This window comes from Ascaphus truei, unplaced genomic scaffold (genome assembly GCF_040206685.1).
Source record: "Ascaphus truei isolate aAscTru1 unplaced genomic scaffold, aAscTru1.hap1 HAP1_SCAFFOLD_1676, whole genome shotgun sequence".
Taxonomy (NCBI): domain Eukaryota; kingdom Metazoa; phylum Chordata; class Amphibia; order Anura; family Ascaphidae; genus Ascaphus; species Ascaphus truei.
In genome coordinates, this window is record NW_027454570.1 from 7,897 (window position 1) to 26,243 (window position 18,347).

Sequence of the window (18,347 nt, forward strand, 5' to 3'; positions counted from 1 at the left end):
CCCGGGACGCCAGTACCTTCTGCCCCCCCCCCCCCTGTTGGCAGGCCTGATAGCACATACTTATTGCTTCTCACTATATCCAATGTGTCACACACACTTTCCCCGACTATACAGTAATTCACATTTCCATCTACTTCTTTGGCTCTGGCTCATTTGTACCTCGTTTAGAACTGTCATTTTGTGAGCACTGTTCTAAAATATACCACCCCCGCCTTTCCTCAGTCACCAACGGTGTTTCTCTGTAAGCTGCTTTCACATCATACCACCCACTCCCTCTGCCTCGTTTGTTACTACATGGAAGAAAGGACCAACACGGCTCCCCACCCTTCTTTGCTGCACATTCATTGAAAGCAAACTCTTTCTATCAACTTTTTCCTTTTCATGCTTTTTCGTCCCCTCAGACTTCCATCCAGTTCCCGGAAATTACTAAAGTGGGCAATTATCTTGTGTGAGGTCATTATTACTACCATGCTTCTTAACCTCTCGCTTTGGTAGAAAGGACCATCATGTCCTTCGTCAGTCTTTGGTACAGTATATGAATGGGTTCAGATAGAGATAAGACTTCGGTCTTATTAGTTTGGGGTTGGCAGGTTTACATCTGCAGTAATAATTAAGGATTTTATAACAAAAGGACTTTTTTGTATTAAAAATTTGATTGTGTTAACAAAACAGACTTACCACTGGTTGGGTTAATCTGCTTAATTACTATATATAAGATGAGTGAACGATTATCTGCTTGTGCTGCATTATTTGGCAAATTCTATGTGGTCTTAGTCGTCCCATACCAATGTCAGACTCATCCCTATCCCTCCCCCCTACTACACTTGGGCTCTTTGACTCTCATACATTTATAGCCACTGGTTGAGCCAGCGGTCCTGAGGACTGGAGTTGAGAACCCCTGCTTTATGGAATGTGATGAATAGCAGTTAATAGCCTAAAATGCTGTAGTTGGCCTTTTTTTTTTCTCAATCGGATCCAATATTTTTTAAGGATCCAATAAAAAATGTGTTATTTTTGATGGTGCAACATTGATGTATTGCACCATGAAAATAACACTTTTTTTTACAATAATACTGCATTTTTAGGTTACCGCAGCTTGATGTATCCGGGCCTAACCCTTACTGTATATAATTTACATTAACAATCTATCTGAATTTTATAGCGTGCTTATAAAATTGTGATGTTACCAAGATCTGGATAACCTCAACATTTTCATTCCATTGACATTTTAAGCCACAATTAAAAATTTAAAAAATCTACTGGCTGAAGTGGACCATGGAGTCTCTTCTACATTACAAGTGAAGCCTCAGAATATTTAAGTATGTAAACCTCTAAACTGAATTTAAATCTGAACTGTGGAGCAGTGTGGGTGAAACCGAGTCGGGTAGAAATCCAAAATATGCAATAATAAAGATTCCCCTTCCCTGTCCCAAGTGAAGTATTTCACAAATCCTGTTACGTCTAACTGCACAATCTGAATTATGGAAAGTTTTCCTGTAACAGGCCAATATTAACTCCTTCACTGCAACAACATACAAATACTGTACTCTCTGGCAGATGAGATACAAGATAATACTGGCAGGATGTGTCAGTACTTACAGATGCAAGAAGGAAGTTGCCACCATTTTCCTTCCAGACATTTTGCTGAAGTTTCTCCAACCAGCTTGTAACCTTCTAAACACGTATATTGCACACTCTCACCATTCACGTAGTTTTGCCTTTCACTTGGGATATGTCCAAATTCAACATATGGAGCTTTTCCACATGGATCCCCTGAGTAAATAACAAAGTGGTTCATTTTAAAAGGAAATTGCATGATTAATAATTTGTGCTTTAGGGTACACACACAAATGCACTACAGGTTTGACTTTTCCATGTGATCCTGATTACATTTTATTTGTAATAATGTCCTGTAATTATCGGCATTAAATAGATTATATATTATTTATAGGCCTCTGTAAAGATGGCAGACATGTTTTTTTTTTTTTGCATTGCTCTTGCCTGGTTGATGTGCCAGTGTAAACACTACAGAGATGTTTCTTCGCAGCAGTGCCCAGTGAGAGCAGGAGGAGTTGCATTATTACTGTAAGTAATGGGCTGCCATTCTCACTATGGGGCTTATTCACTGAACTTCGATAAATTCAGTACATTACCGAGCAACTTTGCATTGTCTTACTGCACTAAAAATAAAATATACGTCAAAACTCTATTCACTAAGAAAAAACACCATTTTTTTTAAAGGTTGGTAAAAGAAACGCAACATCGCACTACTTGTTTTTTTTTTTTTTTCTAAGTGTTATCGCTCAGAAACTGTTTGTTTATTTTAATAACAGAGTATTGTAGCAGGGGTTCTCCGGAGCTGAACCTCATTGATTTCAGCCCCTGTGACCGCCGGCTTCCCAAGATACAGGCCCTGGTATGGGGTGCCGGTATCCCCGCCATGTTTAAATCTCCCGGTCACGTGACATTTAAACACGCAGGAGTTACCGGCACCCCATACCGGGGTCTGTAACTCGGGAAGATGGGGGACTCCGAGGCTGAAATCAATGCGGTTCAGCTCCAGAAACCCCCCCCCCCTGCACTGTATTATTAAAATAAAATAAAAAAAACTTAATTCCCGTAGTAGCCAGTAAGGTAACGAAGCTGCTTTACTGTGATCCTTAATAACAGAGCGCGGGAGCGGGGAGTCTCCTAAGCTGAACCGTATTTTGAATCCATATCTGCATTATAGTAATTTTGCCCATTATTGTACTGTATGTATTTTTGGTTGGGGGTGGTAGGGAGGGTGGGGGGGGGGGGGGTGGGGGTTGTAGGGGGGGGGGGTTGTATTTATTGTATTGCACTGTAATGTTTTTTTAGAATGGGGAAAAGCGCTATTAGCCATCTTCGGTTAATAGCACTTTTACCCATTCCTGTGTGGTGCTGTTAGAACAGGGGGTGGGTGAAGGTGGTATTTGCCCCAGTGTGGGTGTTTAGGAATTGCGAGGAGGTTAAGCCCTTCATTACCTTAGCGGTTGTAACCGCTAAGGTAATGAAGTGTTTAACTTCTACTGCCCCTCTCCCGCAAAGCCTAAACACCCACCCTGGGGAAGCTCCAAGTGCCTGCTATTTAATCCTTTCATTACCTTACCGGTTAGTCGCTAAGGTAATGAAACTGACTGCAATTTTATTTTTATTGCACAGGATTAATATCGGAGACCCGCAGGGCCCCCCGGAGATGCGGGGACCTGCAGGGCCGCCCCGGAGATGCACAACACGTGGGGGCCCGCGGCAACACCCTGGAACCCACGTCAGGCTCCGGTATCAATCCTGTGCAATAAAACCAAAAGAAACTCCTTTTATGCATCTTGCAATTCCTTCAGCACCAGCCTTTAGCTGGCGAGAAAAGATTGCAAGTTTTTATAGTACTATATGCATATTGGAGTTTAGTGAATAGCAGTTTCTGGCAACAAATGCGATTTCAGGCATTTTTTGGCTTATCGCACGGCTTGTTTTCGCCAGTGTTATAGCTCAGTAAAAAGCTGTTTTAGTGCAATATTGCCCTGTTATCTGAGCTTTGTGAATAGCAACACATGCAATATCGCACTATAAGGGCATTTATAGTGGTATACAGTACGTCACTTATCAAAGTTTAGTGAATACGCCCCTGTGTGTCTTTGCCTACAGTAGGTGTAATGAAGCACTGCAGTTTTCCTGAAATTGTATTAAAATACTATTATGCCAGAGCTTTGCTTACAGGACTTCCAACAAATAAATACTCTGCAGTAGCTCAAATACAAGTTCTAGAAGCTGCAGTTGTAGCATTTACATTGGTAAGAGAAAGCAACATTTCTTACATGGGTTCCTGTGTGCTTCAGTCAGTAGCAGTGAGGTAAGGTAAGGCTTAACATTATCCACCATTGAGGTTAGGGATAGAGCAGTGAGTTATTATTCATGTGTGTTAATATACCACAACTTCCCATGAAGCTTAAGGGAATGTCAGATTTCATTAAGTGAGAATGATATTTGATAACAAATACTGAGAGTGCGTTTATTATGTATTGTAGCCCTGGGACGTTTTGGGCTATAGGTCTTTCCTCCTCCTGGCAGTAATACCTAGTAAGGGCAGTGTGCCAGGAGCAATCATGGGTTTTCCCTAAACATGCTGTGCAGAGTGTCAGTGAAAGTTGTGTCATCAGGCCTTGTGTCCAATTAGAGACACGGGGGAGGTGCTTACTGAAGCTACTTACTGCATTGCACTTCCTGATTTAGTCAGTCTGTCCCTACCGTGAGAGGGGCAAGGTTACCCATACCAAGCTGTCAGGGCTCTGGCAGGCTTGAGGCCTCCCTCCGAGGAGCGAGGGGTTAACCAATGCCTTCTACCCTAAAAGAGGGGTAGGGGAAGAGCAAGGACCACTCTCTGTGCCTGTGGCTGGGAGTAGGATCCAGGGACTTCCAGGGCACCCTAAGAAGAACTGCTGTGATTGTGACTGCTGAATCCAGGAACCAAATAAAGCATCCTGACTTATGGTGATGGACTAGTGAGGCCAAGGGGAGGGTTGGGGAGTGATCACAGGGCCACACTGATTGGGTAAAGTGAAAAAATATAATAATAATGGTAATTGTAAATGTGGGTGCAAACTGTGAACTGAAAAGTGAATCAGGCAAAAAGAGGGGGAAGGGGAACACAAAATGAATGAGTCCCCTAAAGAATTCACTAACTGCACACCTACATATAATAAAATCTAACTTTTAATAAATATACTTAAAACATGTATTACCAAACTTACTGTACGCTATGTTTTTTAAAAAATGAATTAAATATTCAATACCGTGCAACCCTGTCAAATAGATGTATGATTGTACAAACCCAAATGCAATTTTCCTGGGTTTAACAGGACAGTGGAAGCTGAAAGTCAGGGTGTTAACCCCTCTGGAATATGGATGCAGACTGTAGGTAACTTTGTCCTACTCAGTGAGCCTGTGACTGGTAAAAGATTCAGCAATCCTGCAATAATATATATAGCAGCGAACACCTGTAATTGTATTTAGTGCATATGCTTGAAGAGTGACGCTGACACAGACACAATCAATCCACAGTACCCTCAGTATAGTTAGGCTGGAACTCACAGTGCCATTGACATGGAGTTACCCAGCAGAAGGCACAGAGTGTATATATATCGTGTGTTGTATATAGCAGGCAGACTCACTGACTGTTGTTGTATTTATCAGGCTAATGCCGTCTGCATAGATAGAGCCAGGAGACTAGGACACTACATTAAAACAGCTCCAAGTAGGAGACTGACACAACTGCGCGTCCAACGCGCGTTTCCCTCCAGCAAAGGAGCTTCTTCAGGGACAAATTATTGTAGTTTAACTATACTGAGGGTACTGTGGATTGATTGTGTCTGTGTCAGCGTCACTCTTCAAGCATATGCACTAAATACAATTACAGGTGTTCGCTGCTATATATATTATTGCAGGATTGCTGAGTCTTTGACCAGTCACAGGCTCACTGAGTAGGATACGGTTACCTACAGTCTGCATCCATATTCCAGAGGGGTTAACACCCTGACTTTCAGCTTCCACTGTCCTGTTAAACCCAGGAAAATTGCATTTGGGTTTGTACAATCATACATCTATTTGACAGGGTTGCACGGTATTGAATATTTAATTCATTTTTTAAAAAACATAGCGTACAGTAAGTTTGGTAATACATGTTTTAAGTATATTTATTAAAAGTTAGATTTTATTATATGTAGGTGTGCAGTTAGTGAATTCTTTAGGGGACTCATTCATTTTGTGTTCCCCTTCCCCCTCTTTTTGCCTGATTCACTAGTGAGGCCACCGTCAAGGAGCAGGACAAAGGAGCCAGGCACTATATCCGGACGCGGGTTGAGTTAGCTGCGCACCACGCGCCCTGTAAACAACATCCCATGGACTGGTTGGCGGTTTTATTTTTAGCCCCTTTGGTGTTTCAGGGCTCAGGGCTTTCTTACTGTTGGTTTTTTATGTTTTAATAAAGTAAATACATTGTCTGAACTCCATTTACAAGTGACTTTGTGACATGGTACAAGCACACGGAGGAAAAGCTTTACTTCACCTTGAGGACTGAAGTAAAAGATACCATTCCCCGCGTGAGCTCACACGTGGCCGTGTGAGTATTGTAATTTTATCCCCTTATATTTACCAACCCTCATCTCCTTTATTTTAACAGGAGTGTCTCTTATATATTGACATCATTCTTATGCGGAGAGGACAGAGATACCTCCCTCAAGATCGCACTCACATCTGCCCGTGTGAGTGTTTGCAGTATTTTTTCTGCTTTTGATATATTCCCTTTACTATTTGGAATCAATCATTGATCTTTATATCTGTATTGTTCCTAAACACTTTTTTCGTCCATTTATTTGGAGGGGAACTTCGCATTTGACGTCTGCCGGACATCTGAAGAAATCATCATCAAGATTTGAAGAAAAGAAATTTCGCACCAGGAAAATCCAGAAGAAAGTAAGAAAGAAAAGAAACCTTGATGTGACAGCATTTACACAAGGCCATGTAAGTGTTTATGTTATTACACACTCCACTGTCCCTACGTTTATTTGGTCTGGGAACTTACATTCCCGAGCTGAATAATTTGTTACCATTTTTGTATACCTCAACCTGTGCTCCCCCTTTTTCTCTTTTATTAAAAATAAACACAAGAAAATGATGGAATGTTTAAGCAAATAAATGATTACCTGTTGTTTTATAAAGTGACTTTTTTCAGATTTTAACTGCTTCAAATTTAGCAAATTCAGGAATGTGATGATCACAAAATGTGATTTGTTTCCTGTATTCTCTTCCTTCCGCCCGTATTCTATAATGTGCGATGCCGCTGATCTTGCCACGAAAGCCCTATTGAGGTACTACAATACTGTATAAATAGGCTGGATTTGCGCTACCGTACTCTACAGAATAAGGGGCTTTATCCTATAGGACCCTTCCTCTCCACCAGTGCTGTGCAGCATGTCCTGAGACATTGATTTAATATGGTTGTGTAATCAGACGAACAAAGAACAGAAACCTAGAATGGGCACTCTGAACACCTGAAAGGTGATATGATGGACACGTTAAAACATATACTTTATTATCCAAATTAAAACAGTGGGTATTAAAACGAAAATTAAACGCTCCGATCCTATAAGTATGAACACTCAAAAAGGTTTCTGCTCTTTGTTCGTCTGATTACTGATACTTACCTAGGGAGCACCTACACCAACCGCCTTCAGACAGCTGCGGGGGTTCACCTATTTGTCTATACTTAATATGGTTGTGGTCAGACACGGAGCCTCAAAATACGCATTATGGAGCATGAGGCTTATTAAGAAAAAAAGATCTCAATCATCCGATACCACTACACTGTACCCACTGCCCACAGGGAGATGGTAGATTGATTAAAGTTTGTGGGATTGAGTCAGTTTTGTGTCATGAGAGAGGTGGTGATCGTACCAAAAGGCTTGATCAGAGAGAGAGGCCTTTTGGATATTAACTCTGAAAACCCAGGTTCCATTTGGACTCAATACAGATTGGGACCTGGGCCATTTTCTCTGACTTTTGCTAAAAATCTTGCTAAAAATCTTACTGTAAAACTTGCTACAGATTTTGTTAAATAACTTGTCAAAAAACTTGCTAAAAATTGGTTACAAAATTTGCTAAAAAACTTGCTAAGAAACTGTTAAAAAACCTGCTAAATGGGGGGCGCATGCGCGACAGCACGGAGTATGGTAGCCTAACCTAATTGCTCCCTGCCTCGATCTCTATAACAACGATACAAAACCACTGAATCCAGAGCCAAACAGCATATAAACATCCCCAATAATTGCACTTAAACCCAGGATGTCGCGGAAAGCCTCCAAACCAGCAAAAAAGAGAGGGCTACCGGAGTATTTCGGGAGAGCAGGGCCGAGCGGTGCGGGCGCAGAAATTGCGCCGGTTTCAAACGCCGGTTCGGAGACAGAGCCCGACGGAGAGGAGGAGGAATTAAGCAACCAAGCGCAAATGCCAGTAAGGCAGTGCGACTTTACAAGACTCTACACAGACCTCAAATCGCTTCTTCAAGCTGAGATAAAGGAGCTGAAGAGGGAAGTGACTGGGCTGGGAGAAAGGACAGGAGTCCTAGAAACCAAAGTTGACCAATCAATCAGAGCAATCCAAAGGCAAGATAAAAAAAACTGCAGATCTACAAGAGCAAATAAATGATCTGAGAGAGCGCCAGGAAGACTCTGAAAACCGTGACAGGCGGAACAACCTCAGGATCAGGGGGGTCCCGGAGAGTGTACTGGACTGTGAGGAGTACATTATGAAATGGCTGGAAACACTGCTCCCTGAGACCCCTAAGGATTCCCTAGTGATGGACAGATGCCACAGGGCCCTGCGGGCCAAACCGCTACAAAATGAACAACCGAGGGACATAGTGCTCCACATGCACTACTATAAGACAAAAGAGATAATACTCCACAAAACAAGACCCCTACCTGTGGTGGAATATGAGGGAGTGAGACTAACAATCTTTCAGGACTTGTCTCCCGTGACGCTGGCCCGCAGGAGAAACCTGATGCCGATTACCAGGGCCCTGAGAGAGAAGGGGTCAGGTACAGATGGACCTTCCCCTTCGGACTCCTGGTAGCTCGAGGCGGCAAAACGTTCGTGGCAAAAGAACAGGAGGACGGACCCTCCTTTCTGCACAAGCTGGGCCTGGGAGAGGCCCCAGTGGAGGCAGACCCGCCGGGATTAACCCCAGACCCCATTTGGTCACAGTCCTCGAAATCCCCCAGAGCGCAACGGGAGAGGGTCTAAGAGAGAGAGTCACAATCCCAATTAAAAGTTACGCGGCTGTTTGGTTATGCTGCTTTTAAAAAAAAGTTACACCAAATCTCAAAGATCACACGAGGAAGGGGTCCCACGTAGTTATGCCCTCCTGGACAGTTGAACACTGCAATAAATGTGAATAAATGGTAACTTACCTATGGAGGGTAAGGACCGCAAGCCTCGGACGGAGGGTGAAGGATTTACCATTTTTTCCCGTTGCCCAGAAGATGGTCCCCTGTGGGTAAGATGGCGGAGACGCACGAGGTAGCTGGAGTCCACGGTGGAACACAGGAGCCGGAAGGCAAGATAAGGCGGGAGCCGGGAGAGCGTGAACACACCTCTGCCCTAGGAGAATGCAGGATCCAAAATGGCGGTGGCCCGGAAGGACGTCATCAGGAGGGGGCGGAGCCGACAACGTAGGCGCCATCTTGGAGGGGTTGAGTAGCTGGAAATCCGACGGCGCACGCTGATGACGTCAGGCAGCAGACGGAGAGAGACTGAACGACCCGAGAGGTGGCGGGGGCGCGCCAGAACACGGAGGAAAACTGCAGGCAAGGAATAGACAGCTAAGGCTAGCGGCGGGAAATTTAAACCAAGAAGAAGAGAATAGAAGGATAGGAGAGGAGAACGCAGGAGTGGAAGTCAGGGGAAGCAAGGCAAGGGTAGGAATAGGAGTGAGGTGCAAGGAGAGTGGGAAACGGAGCAAGGAAGCGGCGAGGAGAGGGTAATATGAGCCTAAGGGTGGGGGGAGGGGAGGAAAGGAGGGGGCAGAAGATAGGGTTCAAGGCCAGGAGCAGGGGGGGGGGAGTTAGGGAAGTGTATAAGAAGGTCCAAGAAGGTGAGATTAGAGGGATAGGAAGCTAGGTTATAATAAGCAAGATGGAGAAAGAAAGAGGAGCGTGGGAGAGGAAGAGGAGGTAGATAGGCGGAATAGAGGGTGCGGAGAGATAATAGAAGGAGATCAGGGAAGTGAAGAGTAGGAATAGGACAGGGAGGTAGAGTAGGAGAGAAAGCCGAAAGATAAAGTACGTGGAAGGAGGGGGGGGTGGGAAATTGTAGGGGGGTACCAAGAGATGAAGGCGAGAAGGAAGTGTTAGGGTGGAAAGGGGGAAGTTGGATGGAGAGGCTGAAGAGAGGGCAGCAGTGGTACGGAAGGTAGCCGAAGGTAAGAGCAGGTAGTAGAGGGAAGGAACGAGAGGGTGGAACCTTAATCTGAGGGGAGTGAGTAAGTGACGGTGGGAACGGGGGAAATAGAGAAGGGGGAAATAGAGAAGGGGGAAATACATCAGGGAGACAAGAACGGTTAATGGTAGGAGATAGGCAGCTCACCTAAAGGGGCTGAATACTAGGTGAGAGACAGCACAGATGAGGACCGGAGGCGGACTCCACCGAGAGGGAAAGTCAAGGATCATAGAGGGGAGTAAACACATGAGGGCATAGAGGGAGCTACCGTAGAAGGGGAGCCAAGAGAAGTGGGATTTGGTTAGATTACATATAGTTCAGTTGGTTGGAAGTTTCAGAGTTATAAGGAGAGAGAGGCGGGAGCAGAGGAGGGAGGCCTGCTCTGAAGTCTGCATGGGCCAGGCGCTAGTGCGGAGGAGAGAAGCTCCTCAGAGCACTAGCGAAACCCTTTGGGTCAAAACTCCGGGAGGGGTGGTTAAACATCTCACCCCAAGACCGGACATCCTGAACATGGACTACGAACCCAAAGGTGGACGTCTCGGCAAGAGGAGCGATTCGGGAGGACGCCGAGAAATGTCATTTGTTATTGCATGTTGTGTTGTGTATTTGTTTACCCCGTTTTCCCTCTATGTGTGTCCCCTTCCCTTTGTTCCTCCAGGCGGACACGGAGAGAGATGGATCGTCGGAGTAAGCCGTAGCCCCAATAGTAGACACCCTCTGCAAGGCACGGAAAATCTGCGACAGACAGACCGGCATATCCCTTCCAATGAGTAAGGAAATATTGTTATTATCCCATAATGTTAAAGGTCTCAACAGCCCTGCAAAAAGAAGGGTCGCATTTAGAGACTACAAACGCAAGGGCGCAGAAGTGCTATTTTTGCAAGAGACGCACTTTTCTCAAAATAACTTTCCCAAGTACTTTGATAACGACTTTAAGATTCACTTCCTATCCTCAGCACGGGTCAAAAAGAGAGGGGTCGCCATCCTAATACACAATCATATACCGTTCAGACATGACAAAATATAGCGATAGGGAGGAGAGATACCTTATAATCACAGGCTCCATACGGGAGCACCCTCTAACGCTTGCAACACTTTATGCACCGAATGACAACGCGACATCCTTCTTTAGCAATTTCTTTGAAAAGCTCCGTAAAGTCGCAAAAGGGAACATCATAGTAGCGGGTGACCTGAACAGGGTCCTAAATCCAAATCTAGATCGATGTACGACCACTAACAAACCACATAGACAGGACGTATTAACAATAACAAAGGGCTTAAAAGACTGTCAGCTCCTGGACATCTGGAGAGAGCAACACCAAGGAGTGAGAGAGTACACTTTCTTCTCCCACCCCCATAACACCTACAGCCAGATAGACTACTTCCTTGTGTCCAATAGATTGGTCCCTGGGGTCTCTCGCTCAGAGATCCATGATATTTCATGGTCCGACCACGCACCTATTGAGCTGCGGTGCACACTGGTACCGCTTGACAGACCTAGAGCGAATTTGAAGCTGAACGAGATCCTTCTGAAAATTCCAGATCTCGAAAGGGAGGTAGGGGAAAAAATTAAAGAATATTTTGAGAACGAGGGGAGCGTGGCGTCACACTCCACACTGTGGAAAGCCCATAAGGCAACTCTCAGGGGGAACTTGATGAATTTGTCCGCCAAACGTAAACGGGAAAGAGATAAGAATTAAAAAATTTAGGACCTAGAAACACAATTAGCTGAGCTCTCTTCCTTGCACAAAACCAATAAGTGGGACCACACGCAATTATTAGACACCAAAACAAAACTCAATCTCCTCCTCGCCTCTCAGGCTGAGAAGGAAATGGCTTGGTCTAAGCGGAAATTTTATGAAAAAGCAAAAAAACCTGATACACTACTTGTCAATAAGCTAAAAAAACAAGCTTCAAAATTCTTCTATTCACGCTATTCGGAACCAACGGGGAGACCTTACCTCCATACCTGGGAAAATCGTGAAGGAATTCAAAACCTACTACGAGAAACTTTATAATGGAGATAAGGTCACTCATAATACTAAAACAGGAGAGTTATTGAACACCTTCCTAAAAGAGTCAAAATTACCTACCCTGGGAAGGGCCGAGAGAGAGGTGCTTCAGGCTGATTTTACTATAGAGGAGCTATCTGAAGTCATCAAAGCGTTAAAACCGGCCAAAGCGCCGGGGCCCGATGGCTTCTCAAATCTATATTATAAGAAATACGCCAAAACGCTAGCCCCACATATGCTAAAACTATTTAACGGTATTTTAGAGGGGGCCTCCTTCCCAGCACAAATGCTCCAAGTATCAATCTCTGTGATCCACAAACCTGGAAAGGACCCGGCAGACTGCAAGAGCTACCGGCCCATTTCACTGATTAATTCAGACATTAAAATTTACTCCAAACTTATAGCAAACAGGGTGGGTAGTGTTCTTCCCAGGTTTATCCATGCGGATCAGGTGGGGTTTATTGGAGGTAGGCAAGCGGCAGACAACACCAGGAGAATCATTGACCTGATTGATCTGGCCCAAAAGAGAAACATACATTCTATGGTGCTAAGTCTGGACGCGGAGAAAGCCTTCGATAGGATAGATTGGCCCTACTTAACGGACACACTGGGAGCGTTTGGCTTTGGGGGACGCCTCCTGAGGGCCATCCTGGCGCTGTATGAGGGCCCGACGGCGAGGGTGAGGCACCAGGGCTTTTCCTCTGACCAATTTCACATAAAAAGTGGAACGAGGCAAGGATGCCCGCTGTCGCCGCTGCTGTTTGCCCTTTGTATAGAACCACTAGCGGCACACATCCGAAATAGCCCAGATATAGCAGGAATCTCTAATGGAGATCAGGAGTACAAAGCAGCATTATATGCGGATGATGTCATCCTGACATTATCCAAACCGCTCACGTCCCTTCCCAACGTGTTTGGAATCCTAGGTAAATTCAACCAAATTTCCGGCTTTAAGATTAATCAGTCCAAATCAGAAGCCCTCAATATAAATCTTCCCAAAGAAGTGGAAAAACTGATTGATCTCAACTTTAACTTTAAATGGCAACCCTCCACTATCAAATATCTAGGGGTATATCTTACACGGGATTATAAAACACTATATAAAGCAAATTTTCTCAGGTTAATAAAGACTCTGGGTGAGGATCTCAAACTGTGGATGAAAGGGGGCATCTCATGGATTGGTAGGATACACAGCGTGAATTTGAATCTCCTCCCAAGGATGTTATATCTTTTCCAGAGTCTGCCTATACCTATAGTATACTCTGACATCCTCTCCCTACAGTCACTAATCATGAAATTCATTTGGAATAAGAAAAACCCAAGAATTGCAAAGGGTATCTTAATGAGACCCACAGTGAGAGGAGGTTTAGCGGTACCTTGTTTGTTAGCTTACTACAAAGCGGCCCAATTGGCTCAAATTCTCCAATAGCACACGGACCCAAGCTTAAGGAGATGGGTAGAGTTGGAGAAAACATGTTGTACACCGATTGACCTCCAAAATCTGATCTGGCTACCCAAAAGTGGGGTATGCAAGATAGGAACACCGCTCCAGACCATTGCCAGTTCACTACGAGTTTCGGAGGCCACTAAATTCAGTTGTAATTTGAGTACCAAAGAATCACTCATGACGCCAATCATTGGCAATCCAGATTTCGCTCCAGGGTTGAATAGCAATAACCTGTTATATTGGATAAAATCGGGCATTACCCGCCTCAAGGATCTGGAGGGCAGGAAATATATACAAACATTTGAGCAAATAAGAGCCACAAAGGCTATCCCAAATAAGGAATTCTTTAGGTACCTCCAGATCAGAGACTTTTATAACAAAACCCCAATCAGACCAGCAAGAACCAATTTTGAGCAGCTGTGTTCCAGGGATACGGACACGAGGGGACTCACATCTAGACACATCATGTACAGGGAAGTGATCTGTCCTGAGACGCCTAGCGAGAACAGGTTACACTACATCAGACAATGGGAGACTGACCTAGGGGAGACGTTAGAGGACGAAGACTGGGAAAAGATTACCCAGGCGGCAGCGAAAAGCTCAATCTGTACCACACTAAAGGAGAACGCATATAAGGTCCTGATGCGGTGGTACTACACCCCAGCTCGATTAGCTAAATTTGTTAGGGGCTACTCCCCGCTCTGCCCGAAACAGTGCGGAGAGGTGGCAGACTTGCGACACATGCTGTGGTCTTGCACAAAAGTGGTCCCGATTTGGGAACAGATTAGAGACTGGTTACAGCGGATTCTCAATTGGGAAATCCCCCTGTACCCATGGCTGTTCCTTCTGGGCAGGCGGATCCAGGGTACGTCAAATGCAACGCATAAATTGATCGCGCATTTTGCAACAGCCACAAGATGCGAGATTGAAGCATTATGGAAGCAACCAGAAGTTCCAATTATCCCCAAGATTAGAAATAGGATTTGGTACGTTTGTCGGATGGAACAATTAACGAGTTTAGTTAATGACACCGGCACAAATTTTCTAAAAGTCTGGGCGCCTTGGCTGGCACAGACAGATATCCCCGGGGTAGATGCTACCGCAATTCTGCTTTAAAAGTCTCAGATGTGTTCTCCTTTGTGGGTCAGAGACCTGACAACAAACAGTGACGAACAGGTAGCCGACGGCCCCTTACGCAGACACTGGGGAAGACACTCTGAGCTCGTGATGGAAGCAGGGAGAGCTAAACTATAGGACAGGAAGAAAGCAAGAGAAAACACGCAAGGAAGATGGCCCGGAGTCGACTGGTCCCCCCCTCCCTCCCATCCCCTATCTGTCCATCCCCCCCTTGTCAGCCGTCTGGTTTGTCTTGTCTGTCTTGTCTGTCTTGTCTGTGGTTTGTATTGTTGCAGTTAAAAGATTACATGTGTATGTTTAAAAACATTATTGGGGGAAGTAACACAATGGGCTGTGATACAATGTATGAGTATGTTACCCCAATAAAGAAAAATTTGAAATTGAAAAAAAAAACCTGCTAAAAAATCTACTAAAGGACCTTCCTAAAAAACTTGATAAAAATATATTATCTTCTGCTATATATATTTCTTATGGTGATTGATGTTTTCTAAGTAAATAATGTTATGTGATAGACTATTAGTAATTGAAACTATCATATTACTGTATTCAATTATTGGTTTGTGCTTTTTGTAATTGATATATATCTAATCATCTTACCGATCTTTTTACATTCAATTGTTCTTGTTTTTTATACCTAAAAATTGATCTTACACCTCCTTTCCTTTGGACAACTTAGGTTCACATATAACCATTATTAATTACATACTTAGGGGATTTTCCCCTTTTTTTTGACTTTATGGTTAATTTGTGGTTAATGTGTTTAGTAATCTTAAAGGAAAAGGGTAAAAAGGATAAAGTAAAAATTAAGAGTTATGTAAAAACCTGCTTTGTGCCCTCCTGGTCTTGCAAATGTTTTATTGTGCAATTGTGCTATTTTTGAAACTTTATGCCTTTTAGGGTATAGTTAAACTTTTATTTTGGGAGTTAATATATTATTTCTTTCATAATCTTTTGATTAAGTAGCACTATATATACTTTTTTATATTTTTAATCTTTAGCTTTAATTGTCATTTTTTTCTTTAATTTCTTTTCTCTTTCACTTATTATTATTATCATTATTAATGTTAGTCCTTTTGTAAAACGTTTGTTTTGTTATATTTTTTGTTTTTCCTTTTTTGCTTTAAGGTTTGGGAAGCCCTTCTTTGTTCTCACGGACGTTTTTAACTGTTAAATGTCAGTTTAATAAAGTTGTAATAGTTCCCGATTTCAGTGCACCAATCGGAGCGCACCATCCTTTAGCCCATATCCCTTGCATTGCATTTGCAGATGTGAAGCTTAATAAAGTTTATTGTAATGACGCGATCCCAATATCCAATCGGGACACGTCTGATAGGTACTGCTATCTGATTGGTTGCACCGTCCGTGACATCACGCAATAGCGCGATCGGCGCTGTATTATAAATTGGGGCTTTTAGGGTTGTTGTGTACACCTTGATAAAGGGCATACTGCCCGAAACGTGTTGGTGGACCCCTGCTGCAGCTTATGGGGGACCATTTTGTCCACTTTTTTTTTTTTATGTAATCTACTTTTTTTGTTATAAACCGTGAGCCTCCTTCTGTTACTCTTGGCAGTGCACTGCCTTATTTTTCTACTTGTTCCTGCTGCCTACCTGGGAGATTGCAAGCCTATGAAAATTCTGATGTTGGATACTCCAAGAGAAACTGAGTGAGTGCACTTTATGGGTCGCTGTACCCTTTCTTTCTCCTCTGATTTATGGGACGTTGGTCTGTACTACTTATTTATGGTGCCGCTGGCATTAGGTACTAGTCCCCTAACCCTATTAGGGCTTCGTTATGCTATATGCTTACATGGAAGGAGTTTATCCTAACTGCAGTTTTTAATGCCAAACTTGTTTTTTCTGACGCACTGGCTTTCTACACAATCTATACTTAATATGGTTGTGGTCAGACATGTGATCACTGTGTGATGATAATGTAGTCTCATGGTAATATTGTGTCATACCTGGGTAGGTAATCGGTTCTTGTATTGTATGGAATAATAATTTCCAGTCCCATGTTTAATCCAGATGTCACACTGTATTTGGGCACTATCATAGTACCTTTATACTTAGACATATTTACAGTATATCCAGGTTGCCATGTTGTTGAACCTCTGCTAAGAAACATGTAACACTGTAAATATAACACTCACCTGTACAAATAGGAGGCGATGACCATTGTCCATTGAAACAAAAACTTTCATTTGACCCAGTTATATGGAGACCAGTTTTGCACCTGTATCTCACCACACTGTCACTGTAAAATTCTTCTTGGGTGGATTCCTTAATCATTTCACCATTATCAATAGAAGGTGGATTTCCACATTTCTTTAATTCTTGAATACAAACAAAAATTGTATTAATAAAAAGTCACAGCCCTTTCCATGTAAATATCACTTCAAGCAGCAATGCAACCTGTCAATTAATGTTTCTAAATGTCATTTAAGTTAGTTTAACATACTAAATGCTGCCTTATTCCTGCAAATCTTCTAGCACTGTAAGGAATTTCATGTTTTACAAAAGGAAACTCAGGGAAACCAAACCAGGGTTGACTTCTGAGGTCACCTTTATTGGTTGGTCCACTGGCAGGAAGTTGCCTGTTGGAAGAGTTTGCCAATTTGGTAGAGGACAGAAACCCTCTGGTAATACAATGGCAAATAAAATGAAATGATTAACCATGAAAGAGATTAACTGATTTAATATTGTCACTACCTGGGGGTAAAGAGGGACAATGAAGGACTGTAAGGAGCTTAACTATGAAGAAGCAATCAGAACACATGGGACCCAAAATTCTAGGGGACCCACCCAGTTATATTGATATTTACGTTGTATCCCCCTGTGAGGCTGACCGCAGCATCCAAAAGAAAGCCATGTCAGCAGGAGATGGTGTCCTGGCTATTTATTGGGGACCCAGGTGGCTATATACTATATATATATTATATATATATATATATTATATATATTATATATATATATATATAAATATATATATATATAAATATATATATACCGCCACATTGAACCGTAAATATCTCAGAAAAACATTGCTCCAGTACTGGGGAAAAATTGAATAATAATAATGGCTGTAACACAGAGTATTACAGTTTCCATAATATTCAATAGCAGTCAGGGTCTCTCACCCCCCCCCCACACCCCCCCCACCCACACTTTCTCTCTATCGTTCCTCACTCCTCTTTGTACACCACACCTTTAATTTTATACCTTAAGATGTAATAATTTCTACCTTATGTCATCAATTCTTTCTGGCTCTTCCCCCCCCCCCAATATTATTGCATTCTCGTCTGCTTTCTGACTAAACTTTATACCCTGTACATTATGAGGGCCGGTATGCCAGGGGCTATCTTTGCTTGTGTCCTTGGGCGAGATCACGTTCATTAGAGTGGTGAATCCAATAGGAATGGAAGTGGAGCCCTCGTTCACATGACGGTGATCGCTATCCTTGGAGATTATGTGGTCCAGATCTCAGAAAGGGTTAATCTGCAGAGTGACTGCATCCTCATATCCTCTAATTTCCCTCCTTTGTGTACTAACAATAATAATTTGGAATTATTGAAAAGCAGATATTATTAAGTAGATTTAAATCCCTAGGTAACAGCCTCTCCTTTTGCTACCTTAAGCACAAATAAATGAAATGACCAAAGTCACAGGAATTTATAGCTTGTAATTTAAGCACCTCAGAGTTGGTAAAGTGGAGATACAATACAGAAGTATGAAGGTAAA

The 18,347-nt window shown here is 43.1% G+C and overlaps 1 protein-coding gene across 1 annotated transcript in view; it reads right to left on the minus strand.

Moving 5' to 3' along the window:
• Positions 1-1,573: 1,573 nt before the first annotated feature.
• Positions 1,574-18,347, minus strand: part of LOC142476739 (coagulation factor XIII B chain-like) — a 38,021-nt gene continuing 21,247 nt past the window's right edge. Inside the window, exons 7-8 of the mRNA XM_075581900.1 lie at positions 16,760-16,942; positions 1,574-1,773 (exon numbers count right to left, since the gene is read on the minus strand). Coding sequence (XP_075438015.1) covers positions 1,589-1,773; positions 16,760-16,942 — 368 coding nt within the window. The 3' untranslated portion in view covers positions 1,574-1,588. The remainder of the gene's footprint in view (positions 1,774-16,759; positions 16,943-18,347) is intronic.